The sequence below is a fragment of the Leucoraja erinacea genome, chromosome 11, assembly GCF_028641065.1.
Source record: "Leucoraja erinacea ecotype New England chromosome 11, Leri_hhj_1, whole genome shotgun sequence".
In the NCBI taxonomy this organism is placed as follows: domain Eukaryota; kingdom Metazoa; phylum Chordata; class Chondrichthyes; order Rajiformes; family Rajidae; genus Leucoraja; species Leucoraja erinaceus.
The window spans coordinates 35858550-35882591 of record NC_073387.1 but is presented as its reverse complement, the minus strand read 5'-3'; the positions used below and the strand labels follow the sequence as shown (position 1 = coordinate 35882591).

At 42.2% G+C, this 24042-nt stretch overlaps 1 protein-coding gene across 3 annotated transcripts in view; it reads left to right on the top strand.

The window, feature by feature from the left end:
• The window catches only part of LOC129701679 (E3 ubiquitin-protein ligase TRIM8-like), a 55796-nt gene that overhangs the window by 4504 nt on the left and 27250 nt on the right, over positions 1-24042 (top strand). Inside the window, exons 1-5 of one of the 3 annotated variants that reach the window (XM_055643023.1) lie at positions 4310-5770; positions 13481-14081; positions 14213-14308; positions 22471-22704; positions 23599-23621. In XM_055643023.1, coding sequence (XP_055498998.1) covers positions 13503-14081; positions 14213-14308; positions 22471-22704; positions 23599-23621 — 932 coding nt within the window. In that variant the 5' untranslated portion in view covers positions 4310-5770; positions 13481-13502. Of the gene's footprint in view, positions 1-4309; positions 5771-13480; positions 14082-14212; positions 14309-22470; positions 22705-23598; positions 23622-24042 lie in introns of those variants that run through there. The other 2 variants (XM_055643025.1, XM_055643024.1) reach the window with 2 other exon arrangements.

Here is a 24042-nt window from a genome sequence, read left to right as displayed (position 1 = left end):
TTAGGTCTCCCAAGTGGGACAGTCCCTTAAGTGAACAATACCACTCAAAATGGGCAATGCTGGCTGTAAAGATGAAGTACGAGGGGAAGCTGGCCAGGAATATAAAGAAGGACAGTAAAACCTTCTTTAGGTATGTTAAGGGAAAAATAATAGGAAAGTCAAATGTGGGTCCCTTAAGGCAGGCACGGGTGAAATTATTATGGGGACCAAGGAAATGGCAATAGGGTGATTTCACGAAAGGTCACTGGAGCGTAGATCCGCACCCACGTGACCGAAAATCTCAACTGGAGTACATGTTATACATCGGTACATGTTAGTGAATGGGAAAACACGCACTTTCCCACCCGTTAAAAACATGGGAAACGGCCGATATTTGAGCTGAAATTTTCTGTGCTAGTCGGGGTGACCGTGAAGCACAGCGACCTAAATGTCCAGGCAAAAAAAAAGATAGAAAGTAAGATAATTACAAGAGGGAACTGAAGGTGGAAAAACAGCGGAAGTGCTTAGCAGACATTTGCCGTGGAGATTTAAAGATCCAAAATATCGGGAATTATCGCGTTTGCTCGCTGAATTTCATCAAAATAAGGCATTATTAACTTACTTTTGATGAAATTCAGCGAGCAAACGCGATAATTCCCGATATTTTGGACCTTTAAATCTCCACGGCAAATGTCTGCTAAGCACTTCCGCTGTTTTTCCACCTTCAGTTCCTTCTTGTAATTACCTTACTTTCTATCTTTTTTTTGCCTGAAAATTTAGGTCGCTGTGCTTCACGGTCACCCCGACTAGCACAGAACATTTCAGCTCAAATATCGGCCATTTTCGATGTTTTTAACGGGTGGGAAAGTGCGTGTTTTCCCATTCACTAACATGTACCGATGTATAACATGTACTCCAGTTGAGATTTTCAGTCACGTGGGTGCGGATCTACGCTCCAGTGACCTTTTGTGAAATCACCCTATAGAGTTGAACAGGTACTCCAGATCTGTCTTCACTAAGGAAGACACAAATAATCTCCCAGAAGTACTGGAGGACAGAGAATCTAAGGGGCTAGAGGAACTGAAATAAATTTTCATTAGGCGAGAAATAGTATTGGGTAGGCTAATGGGACTGAAGGATAATAAATCCCCTGGGCCTGATGGTCTGCATCCCAGGGTCCTCAGGGAGGTGACACTAGAAATAGTGGACGCATTGGTGAGCATTTTCCAATGGATTCAGGATCAGTTCCTGCGGATTGGAGGATAGCTAATGTTATCCCACTTTTCAAGAAAGGAGCGAGAGAGAAAACGGGGAATTACAGACCAGTTAGCCTGACTTCAGTGGTGGGAAAGATGCTGGAGTCAATTATTAAAGAGGTAATAATGGGGCATTTGGATAGCAGTAAAAGGATTAGTCCAAGTCAGCATGGATTTATGAAAGGAAAATCATGCTTGACTAATCTTCTGGAATTTTTTGAGGATGTGACAAGTAAAATGGATGAAGGGGAGCCAGTGGATGTAGTGTATCAAGACATTCAGAAAGCCTTTGATATGGTCCTGCACGGGAGACTGGTGACGAAAATTAGTGCACATGGTATTGGGAGTAGGGAGTAGGAGAGAATGGGTCTTTTTCAGAATGGCAGGCAGGGGCGAGTGGAGTGCCGCAAGGCTCGGTTTTGGGGCCGCAACTGTATACCATATATATTAATGATTTGTAAGAGGGAATTAGGAGCAACACTAGCAAGTTTGCGGATGATACAAAGCTGGGTGGCAGTGTGAAATGTGAAGAGGATGTTAGGAGGTTGCAGGGTGACCTAGACAAGTTGTGTGAGTGGGCAGATGTGTGGCAGATGCAGTATAATATAGATCAATGTGAGGTTATCCACTTTAGCAGCAAAAACAAGGGGGCAGATTATTATCTCAATGGGAGGTACAAAAAAATGCTGGAGAAACTCAGCGGGTGCAGCAGCATCTATGGAGCGAAGGAAATAGGTAACGTTTCGGGCCAAAACCCTTCTTCAGACCAATGAAGTTAGGTTAGATAAGGGGGAGGTGGAGCGAGACCTGGGCGTCCTTGTACACCGGTCACTGAAAGTTGGCGTGCAGTTACAGCAGGCAGTGAAGAAAGCTAATGGAATGTTGGCCTTCATAACAAGAGGATTTCAGTATAGGAGTAACGAGGTTCTTCTGCAGTTGTATAGGGCTCTGGTAAGACCACATCTGGTGTATTGTGCACAGTTTTGGTCTCCTAATTTGAGGAAGGACATCCTTGTGATTGAGGCAGTGTAGCATAGGTTCACGAGATTGATCCCTGGGATGGCGGGACTGTCATATGAGGAAAGATTGAAAAGACTTGGCTTGTATTCACTGGAGTTTAGAAGGATGAGGGGGTTCTTATAGAAACATATAAAATTATAAAAGGACTGGACAAGCTAGATGCAGGAAAAATGTTCCCAATGTTGGGCGAGTCCAGAACCAGGGGCCACAGTCTTAGAATAAAGGGGAGGCCATTTAAGACTGAGGTGAGAAAAAACATTTTCACCCAGAGTGTTGTGAATTTGTGGAATTCCCTGCCAGAGGGCAGTGGAGGCAAAATCACTGGATGGATTTAAGAGAGAGTTAGATAGAGCTCTAGGGGCTAGTGGAATCAAAGGATATGGGGAGAAGGCTGTCACGGGTTATTGACTGGGGACGATCAACCATTGAAACATAGAAACATAGAAAATAGGTGCAGGAGTAGGCCATTTGGCCCTTCGAGCCTGCACCGCCATTCAATATGATCATGGCTGAGCATCCAACTCAGTATCCCTTACCTGCCTTCTCTCCATACCCCCTGATCCCTTTAGCCACAAGGGCCACATCTAACTCCCTCTTAAATATAGCCAATGAACTAGCCTCAACTATCTTCTGCGGCAGAAAATTCCACAGATTCACCAACCTCTGTGTAAAAAATAAAAAAATATTTTCTCATCTCGGTCCTAAAATACTTCCCTCTTATCCTTAAACTGTGACCCCTTGTTCTGGACTTCCCCAACATTGGGAATAATCTTCCTGCATCTAGCCTGTCCAACCCCTTAAGAAGTTTGTAAGTTTCTATAAGATCCCCACTCAATCTTCTAAATTCCAGCGTGTACAAGCCGAGTCTATCCCGTCTTTCTTCATATGAAAGTCCTGCCACCCCAGGAATCAGTCTGGTGAACCTTCTCTATACTCCCTCTATGGCAAGAATGTCTTTCCTCAGCCATGATCACAAAGAATGGCGGTGCTGGCTCGAAGGGCTGAATGGCCTCCTATTTTCTATGTTTCTGTTTCTATGTAAAATATGATTGAGAATATTTAGATAATTAATAAAGCTTCAAATCGTGGGACGTCCAGAATGGACGTCCAGAATACAAATCCCAGCTGTAACAGGCCTTTGTGGCCAGCTGCAGATGGGATTGTAAAGTGGCGCACAAAATGGCACCTCTTGCATATGGATTCGGTGGTCTGTTCTGTGCTAACCGGGGTAATTGTGCTTATGAACTGGGGTCGGCATGCAAATCTGTATGCACAAAATGTACTTCACTGTACCTGGTACACATGACAATAAAGCAACCATTGAACTATTGAACCACATTAGACAAAAAAAAATATTTTTACCAAAGCCAATTAACCTACACACATGTATGTCTTTAGAGTGTTGGAGGAAACTGATGCACCCAGAGAAAACCCACATGGTCACGGGGAGAATGTACAAACTCTGTATAGACAACAACCGTAGTCAGGATTGAACCTGGGTCCCTGATGCTGTAAGGCAAAAACTCTACTGCTGTGCCACCGTGGCACCTCCTACAAGCTAACTTTTCCTGATTTGAATTACTCCCTTTAATAACAGATGAAGTGCAAAAATGTCACATGGAGATGAACTATTTCTTCTTGTTAAAAATTAGTTCACAGGCACAAATGTTAGGAATGTTAAGACTTGCTTTACAGTCTGTCGTGGGATTGTAGTTCTGTTGCACCTTGCTTATGCTTTCTTGACAAGTTCATTGATCCTAAATAATTTCTTATGTTTTATCTTTCCACTCCGGAACCACGTCTAATATGTTCCATGCTCTCCTCATTGCAATAGTCAAAACTTCCCTATACTTCACTTTTGCTCTTTATACAAATAAGGGATGAGGAAGTGTCATGGATGGGTTGTTCTTCATTTTCTCTGTCTTCCCATTAACAGAAGGTTATAATATTTGGATGGTGGTAATGAGAATATTTGGAGAAATCACTAATGCAAATTTTGTAATTACTTCCTTCAATGTTTAAAGAAGCATTCATGAATCAGTTATCAGTTATAATGGGAAAGGGAAGTGAGAGATATAGAAGGAATATAATACATAGAAAGTATATAGTACGTGATTAATAGATTTTCAAGAAGCAACGATGATTAAGGATAGTTGAGCCCACAATGGTCCATTGTTGGCTGCGGACTAGGTGATAATGAGTTGTACAGACAATGAAACTCAACAGTATGACAGTGAAACTAGGTGGGGGAGGGACACAGAGAGGAGGGAGGCAAGGATTACTTTAAGTTAGAGTAATCAATATTCATACCGCCACGTTGAAAGCTGTCCAAGTGAAATATGTGGCGCTGTTCCTCCAATTTGCATCTAGCCTCACTCTGACAATGGAGGAGACCCAGGACAGAAAGGTCAGACATTTAGGATTAGGCTGTGAAATTTCTTCACTCAATGTGGTGAACCTGCAGAGTTGTCTATCTGGAAGGCAGTGCAGTCACTGATTACATTTAAAAAGGTAATTAGATTTCTAGGCACCAAGCACATCATCGGGTGGGGAGAGTAGAGAATCATGGTCTTGAGATCAAAGATCAGTTATGATTGTATTAAATAGCACAGCTGGCTTGAATGGCATCACTGCTCCAAATTTTCTATGTTCTTCTGTTTTAGGCAGGAGTAGAAACAACTTTGCCAAGGCAAATCCTACAAGTAGCTTTAGTTTTAGTTTTAGTTTAGAGATATAGCGCGGAAACAGGCCCTTCTTCCCATCAAGTCTGCACTGACCAGCGATCCCCGCACACTAACACTATCCTACACACACTAGGGACAATTTACATTTATATCAAGCCAATTAGCCTACAAACCTGTGCGTCTTTGGAGTGTGGGAGGAAACCAAAAATCTCGGAGAAAACCTATGCAGACACGGGGAGAACGTACAAACTCCGTACAGACAAGCACCCGTAGTTAGGATCGATTCCGAGTATCTGGCGCTGTGAGGCAGTAGCTCTACCACTACGCCACTGTGCCACTCTCAAAATAGTGATACAAGATCTAACATTTATATTCAACCAGCCACTGGAACTTCAGTTTAAAAACTTGGAACCACTCCCAGTCATATACATACAAGAAAACTTCCAATGCTTTGTTTATATAGACTGATCACAATTATTTATATTTGTACGACTACTATAAAAATTTCATCCATTCATTGGGGTATATTTGACCTTTCAGTGTATTACTGTTTTATCAGCATATTAGTTTTTGGTTACCAGATTGAGTCGTTACCTTATTGGTTACCTTGATGTTTTGAGGGCATTGATGACACTTGTGATGCTGCACAGTAACTAACATAATTAAACAGTGGTACACCAGTGGTATTTCTGGTCAGCAGTTCAGCTAGGAATTTTAAACCAAAGCCCATGGGATACTTCTTTGTCAATCCTTTGCCTTATCACAGACAGTATTTGGCAAAACAAAAGATCTGCAAGGAATTATTCATTTACGGAGTGCAGGATGGATAAGGTATTGTTTTTTTTAAATTAACTAAATGGATTTAAGTTCGCAAGATACATATGGAGATAGCACAGTTCTTTACTGTGTATTATTGGAGAAAGTATTTTGGCAGGAATCAATCAGTCGTACAACATGGAAACCGGCCCTGTGGGTCAACCAAGGTGGCTGTCTAAGCTGGTCCTATGTGCCCGTGTTTGAGCCACATCCTAAACCTTTCCTTTCCATGTAAATATCCAAATGTCTTTTAAATGTTGTTACTGTACCTTCTTCAACCACTTCCATTGGCAGCTCGTTCTGTATAAGTACCACCCTCAGTGTGAAAAAAGCTGCTCCTCAGGTTCCTGTTAATTCTTTCTACTTTCACCTTAAACCTTAAAGTCCTCAAGATCTTAATTAATCAACTGGAGAAAAGACTATGCCATAACCCGAGTTATGCCTATATATATTTATTTGCAGAATGTGGACAGACTGACAGGACCAGCGATTTTGCCAATTCCTAATTGCCATTATGAAGGCAGTGGTGAGACATGGCCTGTTGTGATATAATGTAATGATTTTTCTCCCTGCTACCCGGGCAGTTGAGAGCAAAACATGTTAGTGGATCTGAAGTCAGATATAGGCCAAATCCAGTACAGGTAGCAATTTTCCTTCCTTGATGGACATTGGTGAAACTTGGGTTTTTTAACAACGATCTGATCATCGACTGAGAGGAGTTTTTTGTTATACAATTTGAAATTTAATTAGCAGTGTTTAAATGTCATGATGGTATTGAAATTCACATTTCATCATTGAATCAATGGTCCTGTACCATAATTGGCAAAGGCTACCCTAATTATAAACTCAATGCTGTTTTTCAAACTTTCAGCTCGTTATTATAGACCCAAAATTCGGCATGTTTCAGGTCACTTCCATTTTTAGACATAAAATAAATCTTTCTCCACTGGCGGCCACAGAAACATCATTTGATGCAATTTTCTTCAGCAGAATCTATTCTCAAATAAAATAGATCAGACTTTTAGTAGAGGTTATTATTGGATACTTAGATTAAGCTATTTTAATATAAAGATTTATTACCTCTCACCTGATCTGATGATTTTTTCCGGTATTTTCTGTTTTTATGAAAAGACACTCTCTGCTGGAGGAGAAACTTGGAGAAAGTTACAATTACCAGGGCACTGATACTGAGCAAACCGCTGGAGCACTGGATGTCAGGTCTTTACGGGTTTCAAGGGAGTGCCTTAAAAGAAACAGTTAATGTAGTGGTTTATGTTAGACACAAGGAACTGCAGATGCTGGTTTATGAAAAAAACATACAAAGTGCTGGAGTAACACAATGGTCAGGCAGCATATCTGGAGTATATGGACAGGTGATGTTTTGTGTCAGGATCCCATTTCAGAGATAGTTTATTGATAGGTTTTAATTTTCCAAAATTCCTCAGATTTGTCGAATGTTCCCTGAGATTAGAAAACAGAAAATTGATTCAAAAGGGGTTGAAACAGAAAACAGGAAACAACAGGCTGGTTAGTTTGTAGAAACAAAGAACTGCTGATGCAGGTTTATACCAAAGGTTAGCTTGACATTTGTCATATTTTGATTTTTCACTGAAGGTATGGTTACTAAATTTGCTGATGATACTTTAAAAAGATCTTTCTAAGCTTCCCCCCAGTCTAGGTCAATCAATAAACCACTGATTCAAGCACTGGAACATCTAAACTTTATTTTTGGAAAGCACAACAAATCACCCTATACGATACCTAAACCACGGCAGGTTCGATCCTTGTATCTGCCTGGCCAAGCCCTTTAGCCTTGTGCAAGCAGAAACACTCCAAAAGGTCACGCAGTTCCCAAGCGCTCTTCCAGAAGATCGAACACGGACCTCGTGGTGGCTGCCTTTTATACGTCCCCAAAACTTGAGGGGCCGAACTACAGAGGGGAGGTATATTTACAATCCAATCAAGTATAACAAATTACAATAATACATTACTGACAGGTATTCAGGCCAATTAGAGAATCTTCTTACATTGTTGCAGGTGAAGCTTCTGGAAGATGCGCAGAACCTTGAATAATGCAACATTTACCCTGGGATTCAAACAAACCAGACAGGGCTTAACATTTCAACCTATCAACACTTAACAGGGTAACTGTCTCGCAACATTATTTATAATATATACAAGGCGCTTGCTGAGAGCCATTAAACCTTATGCATTTTACATTTCCTCTGATGTCCTTTGCAGAAATCTCATCCATCTGTCAACTGACAATGCAACACTGATCTGGACCCCAGACTTGCTGGCACCATTCAGAAGTTTGTCCCATTTCTACAGAGCACACCAGACTTGACCAAAATGGCCCAGCAATTCATAAGTCCTTATTATAGTGTGGGTACTAAGGCTGCTTGATTTCAGCCAGGATTAACAATACCAGGGAAAGAAAAAGGGTTTGGAAATGGACAACAAGAAATTGCAGAGCAAGATGGATCAATTAACTCATTGGCAAAAAAATGTGAAATTGTCCATTTGACAGGAAAACATAAAAACAAAAGAAGCTTATATAAATCATGAGCGATTGTAGATCTCTGAAATGCAGAGATCAGTGTGTTCTAGAGCATGATTCATAAAAGGATGTTGTGTAGGTGGAACAATTACTTAGGGATGCTAATAGAGTGTTATCATTGAAAATCAAAAATACTGCAGAGGTGGAAATCTAAAATGAAAAAAAAAAACAAGTGTTGGAAACGTGTAAAAGGTTTGGTGAAGGGTCATTAATTCTGTTTTTCTCTCCACTGAATGTTATCATTTATTGCAAGGTGGAATTGATTAAAAAATTAGCGGAGTTAATAATACAAATGAAGCATATCATCTAAATGATGTGAGATGGCAGAGGTCTAGGATACTGAGAGCTGGGTGTTCTCATTCACGATTTGCTAAAAGTTACTAAGCAGGCGATGGTAATTAGAAAAGCCAGCTGAATATTAACATTTATTGCAAGGGAAATTGAATACAAAATTATGGAGATATATGGTAATGATTTAATCATTTCTGGATTCCACACAGTATTTGCCTCTGTCTTTCACAGAGGATACTAATGTGCTGGAAGTCATTTAGAGAATCATTATGAGAGATGATAATAATGGATTTGATGATTTATCTTATGGGGAAAAGTTGAAAAAGCTAGGCCTGTATTCTCAGGCCTTTATAAAAGTGAGAAGGGATCTTGAAAGGGTGATGTGGAAAACATCTTTGCTTTTATGGGACAAAAAATTTTGTCACTATTTAAAAATAAGAGATCACTAATTTACTTAAGAAACATCTTTTTTTTCCCCTCAAAAGATCAAACGTCATTGGAGTCTCATCTTCTAAGGACAGGGGAAGCAAAAGGGAAAACGTTTACGAAAGTAGACAGAATTGGGAAGGTCATGCTTGTCAGATCAGCCATGATCTTATTCCGTGGTGGAGTTGAGTGTCCCTCCGCCTGCTTCTGATTTGTACATTCATAGTTCCATGTAGATACTGCTTTTGCATATCACTCAAAATTCACCTAACTTTCATAAAGGTTATGTGCATCTTCTGCGACCAATTTAAAGTAATAATTGCCTTCTAATTATTTCCTTTTGATGGAATGTTGAATGCAATTTATTTTTATGTGCCCTGACAATTGTGTATGTATATTTTTCTTAAATGTGATTGGTGCATTTTTTTCTTCAACTTTGGCTTTCAGCAAATTTCTTGCAGTATTGTAGTGTCCATAACTGAATTAATTATTTGCAAATATGTTCTAATAGTGTAATATGTGTCTTGTGAGATACATCGGAGAATCCTTATTGCAGATTCGTTAGGAAACCAGGAAAATACTTTTTGTTTTCTACGTGGAATCAGTACGTTGCTTTTAGTGATTGCAACTGATCACTAATTATGTGTCTGTCCTATTGCTATATGGTGGTTTTGATTTGCCACAAGGAAAAATATTTCTTGCAGCTATTTATGCATGCTATCATGGACTTGTTATCAGAGAGGCCCTGGGATGTACCTGTAGGAACTGTACATCTTATAAATCTTATATATATATTATCCTGGAGTGATGCCCAGCATTTCTAAACATTACTGCACCTCAGGGATGAGTTTGCTTACTGCCTCGCCATTGACTTGAATCGGCCCTCTTGCATTCTAGTGGTGGTTGCAGGGTTTTTTTCCCTTACTTTTCTCCTTTCCATCTGTGTTAGCTGATGATAATTAGCTGTGTTCATGTGATCTGCAAGCAAGCATGAAGCAAAAGGCTGAGCATTAAAGAAGTGAAGGTACAGTTCCCAAGCCATCTGCTATGAACAGACCTTTGACAGAATGGCTGGATCTTCAGCCAGTTATTGGAACAGGATAACCTTTGACCATTGCCTAGGATTTGGCTTAGTGTTATTGCACCACAACAATTCATATTCATGCAGTGCCTCTTGAATAATAAAATGGTCATCATGTGAGCATTATTCAATAATGGTTTCAGAAAGTTTAGTTAGGAGAGGGGATTAGTTAAGTCAGGTTAAATCCTGTTAGAATTTTGTCGAGGCTAAGATGGTACTGCAATCATCCATAACAAGCGCATGTATGTGAATTTGCAGTTTGCTGGACTTTTGGGAGGTAAATGCAACAGGGAGGGTGATAGTGGATTATCTTGAGTAGTCTGCAGAATGTCTTGGAGGGATAAGTGGGATAACATGGGTCTGTCCTTGTGTAGGCGCTGCATAGGACCCATCAAAAGAGTGAATTGGAGCCTTCGGGTTCCTGCACAAGAGGAGGCAGTGAAGTGTGTTGGGCACTCCTGAGTGGGCGCTCTGGAGGAACCATCAGCAAGTATAGAAGGAAGTTGTAGACTTGTATAAGATGGTGTCCATATTGCTCAAGATATTTACTTGGTAATGATTACATGCTGTGCAGAAACGATTTTTTGGACTTGGACTGTGTCACATGGAAATTGCACAGGACTAGGAAGAGGCCAGCTGACTATAATGAGCTCCCATGTTTTCTTCCAGTGTCTGTGGCTGCTATTGTTGATTGTGTTCAATGAACACTTTGACTTCTCTGGCAATCTGTAAAAGCTGGATTGCATAGAGGGTGATTTGGATTTTGGGGACTGCACATGGACTTGTTGAATCCCAAACAAAATTGCAAAGAAATGGGGTGCTTATCACTATTAATACCTTCATGCAGTGAAATGAAAAATGGCAATGCTCGCAAAATTGTGCAAAAAAACTACAAAACAGAATGGAACAGGTTGCAAATTTGTGGGAGGAAAAACCCCCCAAAAAAACAGCAATTAAAAAAAAAACACAACAGTAAAAAGGTACAGTAAAGTTAGTCCCTGGTGAGATAGAAGTTTACAGTCCTGATGGCCTCTGGGAAGAAACTCTTTCTCATCCTCTCCGTTTTCACAGCATGGCAACAGAGGCGTTTGCCTGACCGTAGCAGCTGGAGGATTTCCCATGATCTTGTTGCCTCTGGAATTGCACCTTCTTATGTACAGTTCCTGCAGGGGGGCGAGTGTAGTTCCCATAGTTCGTTTGGCCGAACACACTACTCACTGCAGAGTCTTCTTGTCCTGGGCAGAGCAATTCCCAAACCCAATTGTGATGTTTCCAGACAAGATGCTTTCAACAGCCGCTGACAAGACTTATTATTGACAAGACTAAGTGGGACCCACTGGGTCTCGTGTTCACACGGGAGGGCTGGTCCTCCAATGCAATATTCCACCTCCACCAATTCCAATATTGGTGACCAGTGGGGGCGGGGGGGGGGGGCGGGTTCTGGAGGCCTGGTGGGCTAGCAGATCAGTCACTCAGGCCTGGTGGGCTGGCAGCTCAGTTACTAAGGCCTGGTGGGCTGGCAGCTCAGTTACTAAGGCCTGGTGGGCCGGCAGCTTAGTCACTCAGGCCTGGTGGGCTGGCAACTCAGTCATTCTGGCCTGATGGGCTGGCAGCTCAGTCACTCAGGCCTGTTGGGCTGGCAGCTCAGTGAAAGCACTTTCTCTAGACTTTTCCTGGCCTGGCACGGGCCTTTTGGGCCCAAATGCTCCTCCTGAGCTAATACAGGCATTTTGGGTAAAAGGGACTGGTTTCTTGGCTATTAGGGGCCTTGTGGGCTGAAATTGGTGGTTTCAGGCAGGCCAAACAACACATTTCATTTCATTTCCATTGCAATTTCAAGCACAGGGCAGGCCAAACAACTCATTTACTTTCCATTTCCATTTCCATGTCAAGTTCAAGCACAGGGCAGGCCAAACAACTCATTTCATTTCATTTCATTTCCATTACCATTTCCATTGCACTTTCAAGCACAGGGCAGGCCAAACAGCTCATTGCATTTTCATTTCATTTCCATTGCAGTTTCAAGCACAGGGCAGGCCAAACAGCTCATTGCATTTTCATTTCATTTCCATTTCCATTGCTGTTTCAAGCACAAGGCAGGCCAAACCTGTAATTACATTTTCATTAAAGGCTAACAAATCATTTATTGCAGATTCACAGTTCAGTTGATTCACAGCGTAGAATCACAGTTGTGGACTCTCCCTCGCGATCTTCCACTCACGTCCAGGCATCCGGGCTTTTATAGTGCTGCCCCCCCCCCCCCCCCCCCGGAAGGGGCGTTACCTTCATCGGACCACATTCCAACATGTTGAAAAATTAGCGGCGACTAGAATGAAGCCGCCATGGAGAGTAGCGAGAATTCCCGAACCGTAGGTGGGTCGGAAGGAGGTCCTAATGGGTTGCCAGGAGGTCGAAGGTTCTCGGAGGTTCTCGTAGGATGTAGCGGGTGAATTTCATTGGCTCACTGGGGGGAAAAAAGGTAAGCAGTAGTTTTCAGAACCAAGGATAACCGACCGGTAATGTTAAATGTCAGCCGAGCTTCACTGCCGTGTATCTCTGGTGTTGTCACCACTCCTTCTCCCCCCTTCTCCCCCTATCTCTTTTAAAGGACTTACTGTACACTGTGCTTTAGACGTCTTTTTACAGCGCCAAATTTCCTGTTCATCGCTGTGTGTGTCTGTATCACCTTGGCTTGCACCGTGTGAATTTTTTAGACGGTGCAAGCGAGGGAGCGCTGTCTAAAAAATTCACATGGGCTGGTGAAGGAAGCGATGTGTGTGTGTGTGTGTGTGTGTGTGTGTGTGTGTGTGTGTGTGTGTGTGTGTGTGTGTGTGTGTGTGTGTGTGTGTGTGTGTGTGTGTGTGTGTGTGTGTGTGTGTGTGTGTGTGTGTGTGTGTGTGTTCCACTCTGACAGTCGCTGTTCCAGTTTCTGGTTTTTCAGGCGACTACCGGCAACTTGACAGTCGCCGGCAGTCCGCTGAAAAATCGCCTAAGTGGGACAGGCCCATTAGTTTAGTTTAGTTTATTGTTACCTGTACCCGAGGTACAGTTAAAAGCTCTTTGTTGTATGCTATCCTGACAGTGGAAAATCGGTGCAAGATTACAATCAAACCGCCCACAGTGTACAGATACAGGATAAAGAGCTGTTGTTGGTGTAGAGGTGTAAAAGAGTGGAGTAACTCTACTGAATGATCACAGATCCACTCTGGGACCAGCATTCAGAGTATGTTCTTGAATTGCAACAATGACTGCACTTCATATTGTATGTGAAGTAATTTTGCAAAGCTTTGAGGTTGTAAATCAACATTAATTATACCATTATCATGTGCTCTTTCCGTTAATTAACCATTTCGCAAATCTGTTACAGCTGCTTGACTTACTTTGGAGAAATGAAAATGGCTTCTACTTCAGCTGTTGGTAATTTAAAAGAAGAATTAAATTGTTCAATTTGCTGGAATATATACACCGAACCAGTTTCACTGTCCTGTGGGCACAACTTCTGTCGTAGTTGTATTGAAAAGAACTGGGACAAAAAAGATACTGGGCCAGGGTATTCCTGCCCAGAGTGTCGTGCAGAGTATGCTCAGAAACCTATACTACACAAAAATTTGAAACTAAGTAACATAATAGAACGTTTTGAAGCCACCCAGATGAACGAAGAACCACCTAAAATCTTCTGTGATTTCTGTTTGGATAGTCCTCTCCCTGCAGTGAAGACATGTATGAACTGTGAAGCCTCTTTATGTGAACATCACTTGAGGAAGCACTCTGAGAAAGCTGCTCAGAAAAACCACCTACTGATTGAGCCTGCAAGTTCACTGGAAGACAGAAAATGTTCTGATCATGAGAAACTAATTGAATATTACTGCTTAGATGACCATTCCTGTATCTGTGTGACATGCTATGTTGCTGGACCACATAAGAACCATGACATACGCATTTTAAAAGACATACACAATGAGACAAAGGTGAGAGATTTTGTAAAATGTCAAGTGGTAAAATTACAGGTATGCCACATTGATTATAAAATAATCCGTTGTACACATTTTAATGTTTAACAATACATTTTACTATAACTGGTACAGTGATCTTTTAACAGGCCAGCCTTTCCGAGAAACTGGAGAATCTGCAGAGCTGCAGACTAACCTTAGAGGAAGCTACAAAAGAATTGCAAGGAACTGAAGTGAACTTAAAGGTAAATCTGTGGTAATATGCTACTTTTTAATGTATTGTCTGATTAGTGATACATTTCATATATTTCTTGTGAAGTGATAAGCAAGTACACCAACGTTGGTAACCATTGGTAACCCGATCCACTTACTGCAAGACGTATATATGAGAAACCTCTTGATAATTCATAGTACCAGAAAAAGCCCAGAAATAACATTCACCAGCAAAACAAGAAAAATACAACGATAAAAGATTGGATTTTTTGTGTTGCTTCTTTAAATGCTGTGAATGAAATGCAACCATTTACAAAACTGCCAGTGTCCCAGCGCGATAATATAATCTCTCTCCACACCAACATGTTACTTGATGGAGCTTATTACATCCTACGTCTCTCGTCCCTGAATGTATAATGTCCATGTTTGTTCCCAGTCTTTACTTAACCCATTGTCTCGTGCCCCAGTTCCAGATCACTTATGTTTTATATTTGCCTCACCGGGCTATTACCCCACCCATCTCCAACATTTGTCCACACCAATTTCCCGAAATGATTTCCTTCCCGCATGGCGGTGAGCCATCTTAGTGGTTTGCACCACACCTCGGGTGAAGGTGCTCTCACAATGCATCTGGTGAAGGAGTTCCAAGGTTTAGACTTACCATTGATGATGGAATGGTGATATATTTTAAGTGTGAGACATGGAGGGGTATAAACAAGATTGGATTTGTTCTGCTTTTTGTGAATAGGATAAGCCTGGGGAATGTTCGATATTTTTGGAACATGCTGTCAATATAAATGTACTGGAATATCTTGGCTACAGAAGCGACCAGTTCTAGAATCTAAGTGATCAGTACCTTAGTCAGGATATTATCTGGTCCAAGATACAAGATACGGGTGCAGCAGCATCTATGGAGCGAAGGAAATAGGCAACGTTTCGGGCCGAAACCCTTCTTCAGACTGATAGGGGGTGGCGGGGAGAAGGAAGGAAAAAGGAGGAGGAGGAGCCCGAGGGCTGAGGGATGGGAGGAGACAGCCCGAGGGCTGAGGAAGGGGAGGAAACAGCAAGGCTAATTAAATTGGGATAATTCAATGTTCATGCCTGCAGGATGCAGACTCCCCAAGCGGGATATAAGGTGCTGTTCATCCAATTTCCGGTGTTGCTCACTCTGGCCATAGAGGAGACCCAGGACAGAGAGGTCGGATTCTGAGTGGGAGGGGGAGTTGAAGTGCTGAGCCACCGGGAGGTCAGGTAGGTTCTTGCGGACCGAGCGGAGGTGTTCTGCGAAACGATCGCCCAACCTCCGCTTAGTCTCACCTATTATCTGGTCCATATCCTTGGTTGCATCCAATGTTCCCAGCATTTACTTGGCTCTGTGATGGTGGCATCTCAGACGGAGGCCAGGATGGACCATCCACTCAATACATCGTGCTGAACATGATTATGAGTATTTCAGCCTAGTTTGTACCACTTACTCACAAAATGAGCCCAACCATCATTGAGGATGCAGAGGTCTAGGAATGTCTGCCTCCCACTATCCAATTATCTATTAATATTTATGATTAGAGGTTGCAAGAATGCAGATCTTAATGTGATAAGCTGGTTGTGGGTTCATTTAGCTTTCTCTATTGCAAACTGCTTTTGTTGTATGGTGCACTTAGAGCCTTGTACTACATTTCAACAGGACCCACCTCTTTTTAAAGAATGCCTGGTGGTGTTCCCAGCATGACCTTCTACATTCCTCATTGAATCAGGGTTAATCTCCAGGCCTGATATTAATGACAGTGAGGGGTATGTTGGGTATTGAGGTGACAGATTGTGGTGGAGTACATTTCTACAGGTGATGATGTTCTTCAGTCCGCACGGATACCCGGGTCAATGTAGTCATGTCTGTTTTGAGTCCATCTAACTGAACACAGAAACATAGAAGTGGAAGACACCGATAAGGACAGACAGTGTCCTTAAAATTGAATTAATAAATTGGAAAGAAGCTGAGAAATAGGTGCAATGACAAAAATATTGAGAAAACAAAATTCTGGTGGATTCTCAATCAATTGAAATCTTCAAAAATGTCACAAATAATTGTTCATACTGTTTCCTATTGGAGATACGGCCACAGGTCTGAAGAAACTTGCAGAACCTCATGACCAGTTTTACTTGATTTATAAAAAATGCCACGGAAAATCAATGCATTATCTATTCATATATTTTTCATTCATGATATGCTTTTGTCATCAACTATTAAATTTTTACTCCCCTTTTTTGACCAATGAATACATTTATAGTAACAAGTAACAACATGAGGAAAGACATAACAGTAATTAATAGTGTACATTGATTATTGGAAGGGGAATATTGAAATTTTCATCCTAATTTATTCTTCTTCAAATCACCCCAATTAATCATTTTCAAAAAGAATTTCTGCAGCCCCAGAAAATCAATTAGAATGCAACTTTATTTCATTTTTTTATTACCCATCATCCTATTTCTTGATGCCAGCAACAATCCAGAGAAACAAATCAAGAGAAGGAAATCATTGGTTACACAAAAAAGCTGGAGAAACTCAGCGGGTGCAGCAGCATCTATGGAGCGAAGGAAATAGGCAACGTTTCGGGCCGAAACCCTTCTTCAGACTGATCGGGGGCGGGGGTGGGTGGGGACAAGAAAGGGAAAAGGAGGAGTAGCCGGAAGGCTGGGGGATGGGAGGAGACAGCAGGGGGGCTGAGGAAGGGGAGGGGACAGCAAGGACTAACAAAATTGGGAGAATTCGATGTTCATGCCCCCGGGGTGCAGACTCCCCAAACGGAATATGAGGTGCTGTTCCTCCAATTTCCGGTGCTGCTCGCTGTGGCCATGGAGGAGACCCAGGACAGAGAGGTCGGAGGCGGAGTGGGAGGGGGAGTTGAAGTGCTGAGCCACCGGGAGGTCAGCTTGGTTATTGCGGACCGAGCGGAGGTGTTCGGCGAAACGATCGCCCAACCTCCGCTTGGTCTCACCGATATAGATCTGCTGACATCTAGAGCAGCGGACGCAATAGATGAGGTTGGAAGAGATGCAGGTAAACCTCTGTCGCACCTGGAACGATTGCTTGGGTCCTTGAACGGAGTCGAGGGGGGAGGTAAAGGGACAAGTGTTGCATCTCTTGCGGTTGCAAGGGAAAGTGCCCGGGGAGGGGGTGGACCGAGAGGGAAGGGAAGAATTGACAAGGGAGTTATGGAGGGAGCGGTCTTTGCGGAAGGCAGATATGGGGGGAGATGGGAAGATGTGGCGAGTAGTGGGGTCACGTTGGAGGTGGCGAAACTGACGGAGGATTACTTTTTGTATGTGATGGCTGGTGGGGTGAAAGGTGAGGACTAGGGGGACTCGGCCCTTGTTGCGAGTGCGGGGATGGGGAGAGAGAGCAGTGTTGCGGGGTATGGAGGAGACCCTGGTGCGAGCCTCATTTATGGTGGAGGAGGGGAACCCCCGTTCCCTGAATAGTGAGGACATTTCAGATGTCCTGGTGTGGAACGCCTCATCCGTGGAGCAGATGCGGCGTAGACGGAGGAATTGGGAGTAGGGGATGGAGTCCTTACAGGAAGCAGGGTGGGAAGAAGTGTAGTCCAGATAGCCATGGGAGTCAGTGGGTTTATAGTGTATGTCGGTTAGAAGTCTATCACCTGCAATGGAGATAGTGAGGTCAAGGAATGGTAGGGAAGTGTCGATAATGGTCCAGGTGTATTTGAGTGCCGGATGGAAGTTAGTGGTAGGAAGGAAATCATTGTTTCTGAATGTGTAGGAAGGAACTGCAGATGCTAGTTTAAACCGAAGATAGACGCAAAATGCAGGTGGGAGCTCACAAAGAAGGGGAAAGGAGAAGGATGACTGGGGTAGTGAGATATGATGGAAGGTGCTGGGGGTGGGGAAGGTGCAGGAAAACGATAGGAGGGGCAGCGATGGTATGAGGTGTTGGTCTTCCAGTTTGCACGTGGCCTCACTTTGGCAATGGAGGAGTCCATGCACCGAAAGGTCATTATGAGAATTGAAAGGGGGTTAAAATGATTAGCTACCGGAAATTCCAGCGGGGCTTGGTGGACAGAGAGCCAGTGTTGAGCGAAATGGTATATGGTAATGGTAAATGGAAATTATATTTTTTTGTCTCAAGGGTGAGAATATAAGGTACTAGAAGGTACTAGAAGTTATGGTTTTAGTGATACAAAGCTATACAAAGCTTGAGTTAGAACACAACTATAGCATTGTGATCACTATTGGGCACTGCAGATTTGTAAAGATATATAAGGCTTGAATAATTACAGATGATACGAGTCTCCAAATGTTAAGCAATGAAGATGTATTACACAAATTGAGGTTGGATTCCTTAAAATTTAACAAGTTAAGGTTTTCTCTCATTGAATCTTTAAAGGTATTCACTTCTTCTTCTTGCTTATGGCGTGCACAGCCTAAAGTTGTAAACTTGTTCTATTTGATCTTATTTGATTATGCACGCCGGGTTGATTGCATTAGTCGAAACAGGGCGGACCACGTGAAGGTTGCAATCTTCCACCCCAAAGATATTCACTGATACTGAGGGAAAAGAGTTCAAAACAATTTCTACTCAATGAGTAGTCTAGCATTAGGGGATAGAGCCCAGAATTGAGACAGGCCTTTCAGTATGAAATATCTAACCCTTTAAAATGTTAGCCACATAAAGTGATTGATGCTAATTCAATTATAAATTTCAAATCTGCACAAATCTGAGAGAAATTTTGTATTAAAGGATATTTTTAGTTTTTTAGTTTTGAGATACAGTGTGGAAACAGGCCCTTCAGCCCACCGAGTGTGCTCCAACCAGCAATCACTTACACTATCCTACACACCAGGGCCAATTTAAAACTTTACCAAGCCAATTAGCCTACAAACCTGTATGTCTTTGGAGTGTGTGAGGAAACCAGAGCCCCCAGAGAAAACCCACGCAGGTCACGTGGAGAACACACACATTCCGTACAAACAGCACCCATAGCCAGGCTTGAACCTGGGTCTCTGGCGCTGTAAGGCAGCGACTTTACCGTGCCTTTACTACGCCACCGTGCAGAAAATGGCAACCTTTATATGGTTTAATGGGCATCAACTCAATTGCTTTGATCAACAATCATCAGGGTAATGGCCCAATCTTCCCAATAAATAAGTTTACAATTAGAATCCTCCAACTTAATGCGGGAAACTTCCTGGGGAAAGTGTGAGTATTTGGCAAACATGTTGGACTCAAAACACAGACATCCTTGCAGTGTGAGAAATCCACAACTATAAGGACCAATCAGCCTACCATTGCCATATCTTTGTAAATAATCTTATGACTACTCTTAACCAATATAATGCCTGGAAGTTCACACAGAGAATGCCACCACAGATTTCCAAGTGATCTGTAATACATCAACCCCAAACCTGTGTGTTGACGTTTACCAGCCACCATTATATATGGAGCTAGGGCACAAATGCTGAGATTCTCATGGACTGCGGAACATCTATCTTTGATACCAAGCAACCGGAAATTGGCATGGTAGGCTGCTCTGGAAGGTTAGATTGCATGCGTTCCAAGAAGAACTTGAGGGTAGTGGTGGAAGTGCTTCCACTGGATCCTGACCCCGATCTTTGAAGGACCATGTGGTGGCTGTTTGTGCACCAATCTTCCCACGTTAAACAAAGTCAGCACAAGCGTCCTCCATGAGAGGACAGTCATACTCGTTTTGTGTGACAGCCGATGATGATGGTGGAAGCGCAGGCCTGTGCCCAGTAGTGTGCCTAACATGCTTATTTATACTCAGTCCACCCCCCCCCCCTTTTTTTGAGAGGTGGGGAACGATACCCCCCATTTTTTTTGTAATCGGTGCCCCCAGGCCCACAGCCAGCGCAGAGAAGCAGCACTAAACCCAGCTCAACTCTGCCTGTCCAGCCAGGTTAACCTACAACCTTGCCTGGACTTACGGGAGCGACAGCCCAGGTTTACAGCCAGCGCGGAGAAGCAGCGCTAGCTCCACGACTCCAGGCTGATGTCCCGCCAGTCCAGGCAGGGCTGTAGTTTAACCTGGCAAGACAGGCATAGTTGAGCTGCATTTAGTACTGGATTGAGCTGTAATTACTGTTCTCAGGGCCCACGGCTGAAGCCTCTGAAGCCTCGCGTGTGTGTGTAACTGTGCGCATGCGCGAGCGGCCGCCAAGAAATTGAGTCCCCCCTGTCCCCCCCCCATATTTTGATAGCGATTTCCATGCCTGCCACAGGTAGAGAGTGGTCCTAAACTACTATCTACCTCATTGGTGACTCTCGGACTATCGTTGTTCGGACTACAGGCTTTACCTTGCACTAAACGTTATTCCCTTCCCATGTATCTATACGCTGTAAATGGCTCAATTGTAATAATGTACAGTCTTTCCGCTGACTGGTTAGCACGCAACAAAAGTTTTTCACTGTACCTCGGTAAACCTGACAATAAACTAAACTGAACTGTAGGCTCCTGTGGGATTTAGGAGTACAAGCATATAGTTCCCTGACAGTGACATCAACAGGTAGATAGGGTGATGAAGTAGGCTTTGGCATGCTTACACATTTCAGTCAGGGAATTGAGGTAGAAGGTGGGACATTATGTTACAATTGTTCAAGATATCGGTGAGGCCGCACTTGGAGCATTATGTTAAACTTTGGTCAATGTTTTGTCGGAAAGATGTCATTAAGGTGGAATGATCGCAGAGAACCGTACCCTTCTTCAGACTGATTGTGATGGGGGGGAGAGCTGGGAGAGGGGAGGGGCAGTGGTGAGTGATAGGGGGCGATAGTCAGATGGTTGGACAAAGGCCTGAGATGAAAAGGCACAATTCTCATTGATAGAAGAAGTGCGAATTGTGAAGCTAGAAGAAAGAATATAGGTGAGAGGGGGAGGAGTGAAGTTTGTACGTGTCCAGATGGGGCACAGGGAAGAAAAAGGGGAGGAACATAGGGAGTGAAGAAAGGGAAGGGGTGGGGGGGTTTGTAAGTTAATTACCTAAAATTGGAAAATACAATGTTCATAACATTGGATTGTAAGCTACCCAAGTGGAATATGAAGTGTGGTTCTTCCAGTTTGTGTGTGGCCGCACTCTGACAATGGTGGAGGCCCAAGACAGAAAGGTCAGTATGGGAATGAGGAGTTAAAATATTAGCAACTGGGAGATCCAGTTGGCTTTGGCTGACTGAGTGCAACTGTTCAACAAAATGGTCGCCTAATCTATGCTTAGTCACACTGATGTAAAGGAGGCCACATTGGGAACACCGGATGAAGTAGCTGAAGTGCGATTAGGGTTCACATTTCGTACTTCTTCTCTCCTTATCTCACACCAATTCTCTATTCATACCTGACCTTTGTCCAACCATCTCCCTATCACAGCCCTCCCCAACACCTCACCCGTATCTATCTATCACTCGCCAGGCTATGTGCTTCTCTTCCAGCTTTCCCCTGCCCACCATCAACAGACTAGAAAGGTCCCAACTAAAAATGCCACCCATCTATGTTCTCCAGAGATACTGCCCGACCTACTGAGTCACTCCAATGACGTATGTCTTTATCTATTATAGGTTCATTGATTCAGAGAGTAATACAGCATGGATATTCACTAAGCACCCATGTACTGCAATCCTACACTAATCCCACTATATTCCCCACTATATTCTCCTCACATTCTCATCAAACCCCTTTCCCCAGAGGCTTTTCGCTAATCTACAAATTAGAATAATTTCCAGTGTCAAGTTAGCATGCCAACTATATGTTAGCATTGAAATCCAGCCAATTGAAATTGTTACAAGGAAGGTGATGAAGAAGTATTGATTTAAATTGATTTAAATTCCAGGTAAATCAGATTAAGTTACATTAAGGATCTCAAGGGACTAAATTGTCTTTTTTTGATTTGATGTCCCTTTATTCGTGTATGCTAATTGGAGAACCTTTGTCTGAAATAACTGGAGTGTTTTCATTTCAATGTATTTTATGCACATAGAAGAATTCTGGTAAATGTACTTAGAAAGTGCATAAAGATTATTCTTTTATAATAAGGTTTAATGACCATTAGACCTGTGTTTTTACAATGCAGGTATTAATCCAAGTAATTAAACCTTACTTTAAATTGCAAAGCTTCCAGTGCCTGTTATTTTGTTCCTACTTGTGAATTGAATTTTTTTTTAATTTTACAGAAAGACAGTGCTATTTTGAGGAAACAAATTTCAGACTTGTTTCAAGAAATTAGAATGCTATTAACCAAGCAAGAAAAGCAAATCTTGGACACAGTTATAACAGAGAAAAACATAAACCTTTCAAAAGTCTTGAAGAAGATCCAAGAATTAGAAATTAAAAGAGAAGTTATTACTCATCTTATTCAGGAAGTCCAAGACCTGAAAAATCAGAAAGACCCGCTGTTCTTTATTAAGGTAAAAGAGGACTTTAATCAACGATCTATAACATGTCAAAAATGCTCTATGAAGTTGCTGGTTTTACGATTATAAAGTCATAGGAAGAGATAGCATGAAAATGGGCCTTTCAGCCCACTAAGCCTGCTCTGACCATCAACCACCCATTTATATTATCCCTACACTAATCCCATTGTATTCTTTCCACATTCTCAAGAGGTTGACATGGGTTGATTAAACAAGAATGCCATAAAATAAATCAGAGTTCAGCTGAATGTATTGATGCCTTTATGAAGTCTAACATTGAGTAAATCTGCCTTCCCTGCTTTTACTTTTCCTGAAATCTCCAAAATGGTAAAATCCAAATTTGATACAGCTGATTCCCTACTGTCTAATTTACCCTGCCTTTTTTCCCCCCACTTTTCTAAATGGCAACATATTTGCTTTCATGAGTAAAAATACATAAATAATTGTGCATCATCGTGTTGAAGTGGCACAAATGGCACAAACTTGTTCAAAATCCCTAATTAGAGCTTTGTAATATTTCTAATAAGACAATGCTATGTGTTAGTTTGGACATTTATGCTTTTTAAGATTGTGCACAGCTATGTTTGAAGAAGGAGAGTTTGTTTGCATGGAGGATGGTGTTGGTGAGACGGTGTACATATATCATGTTGGATAAACCAATTGATCTTCTGTACAATCTTACAGAAAGGGAAAAGGATATGGAAAAGCAAACTTGTATACAGCTGTGAAATCATCAATTACGCAGTTTCATTAATTTTCAGACTGGGCTATTTATGGTTATTTTCTAAACAAAATGGAAGAGTACAGCATGACTTTTCTATGAAGTACACAGTTCCTTGAATTTCAATATTATATAATAAAGTGAAAGATGGTTTATTTATTTTCCAGGATTTCAAGTCTACTTATGAAAGGTAGGAATTTGCACAACACAAACAAAAAGATGAATTTTAACCTAGCCTGTTCGGTAGAACAATGACAAACTGAAGAAGTGTCTTGACCCGAAACATCACCTGTTCCATTTCTCCAAAGATGCTGTCTGACCCGCTGATTTACTACAGCTTTCTGTGTCTATCTTTAGTTAAAACCAGCATCTGCAGTTCCTTCCTACACAATGATAAATTTCCTGTTGCATTCTAACCATCTTGGTTTATCGATCAAGACCAAGCAACCCATGTATCAAGTAACCTTTGTCTCCACAATAATGACGAGAGCACAACTCACTCTTCCCTTCAATCTACGCCCAATCCATGACTACCATAAAAAGTCCTTTCCTAGTTTCAAGCAGGGGGTGACGGATTGTGTCAATGTTGTATCAGTCAGAAGAAAAATTGT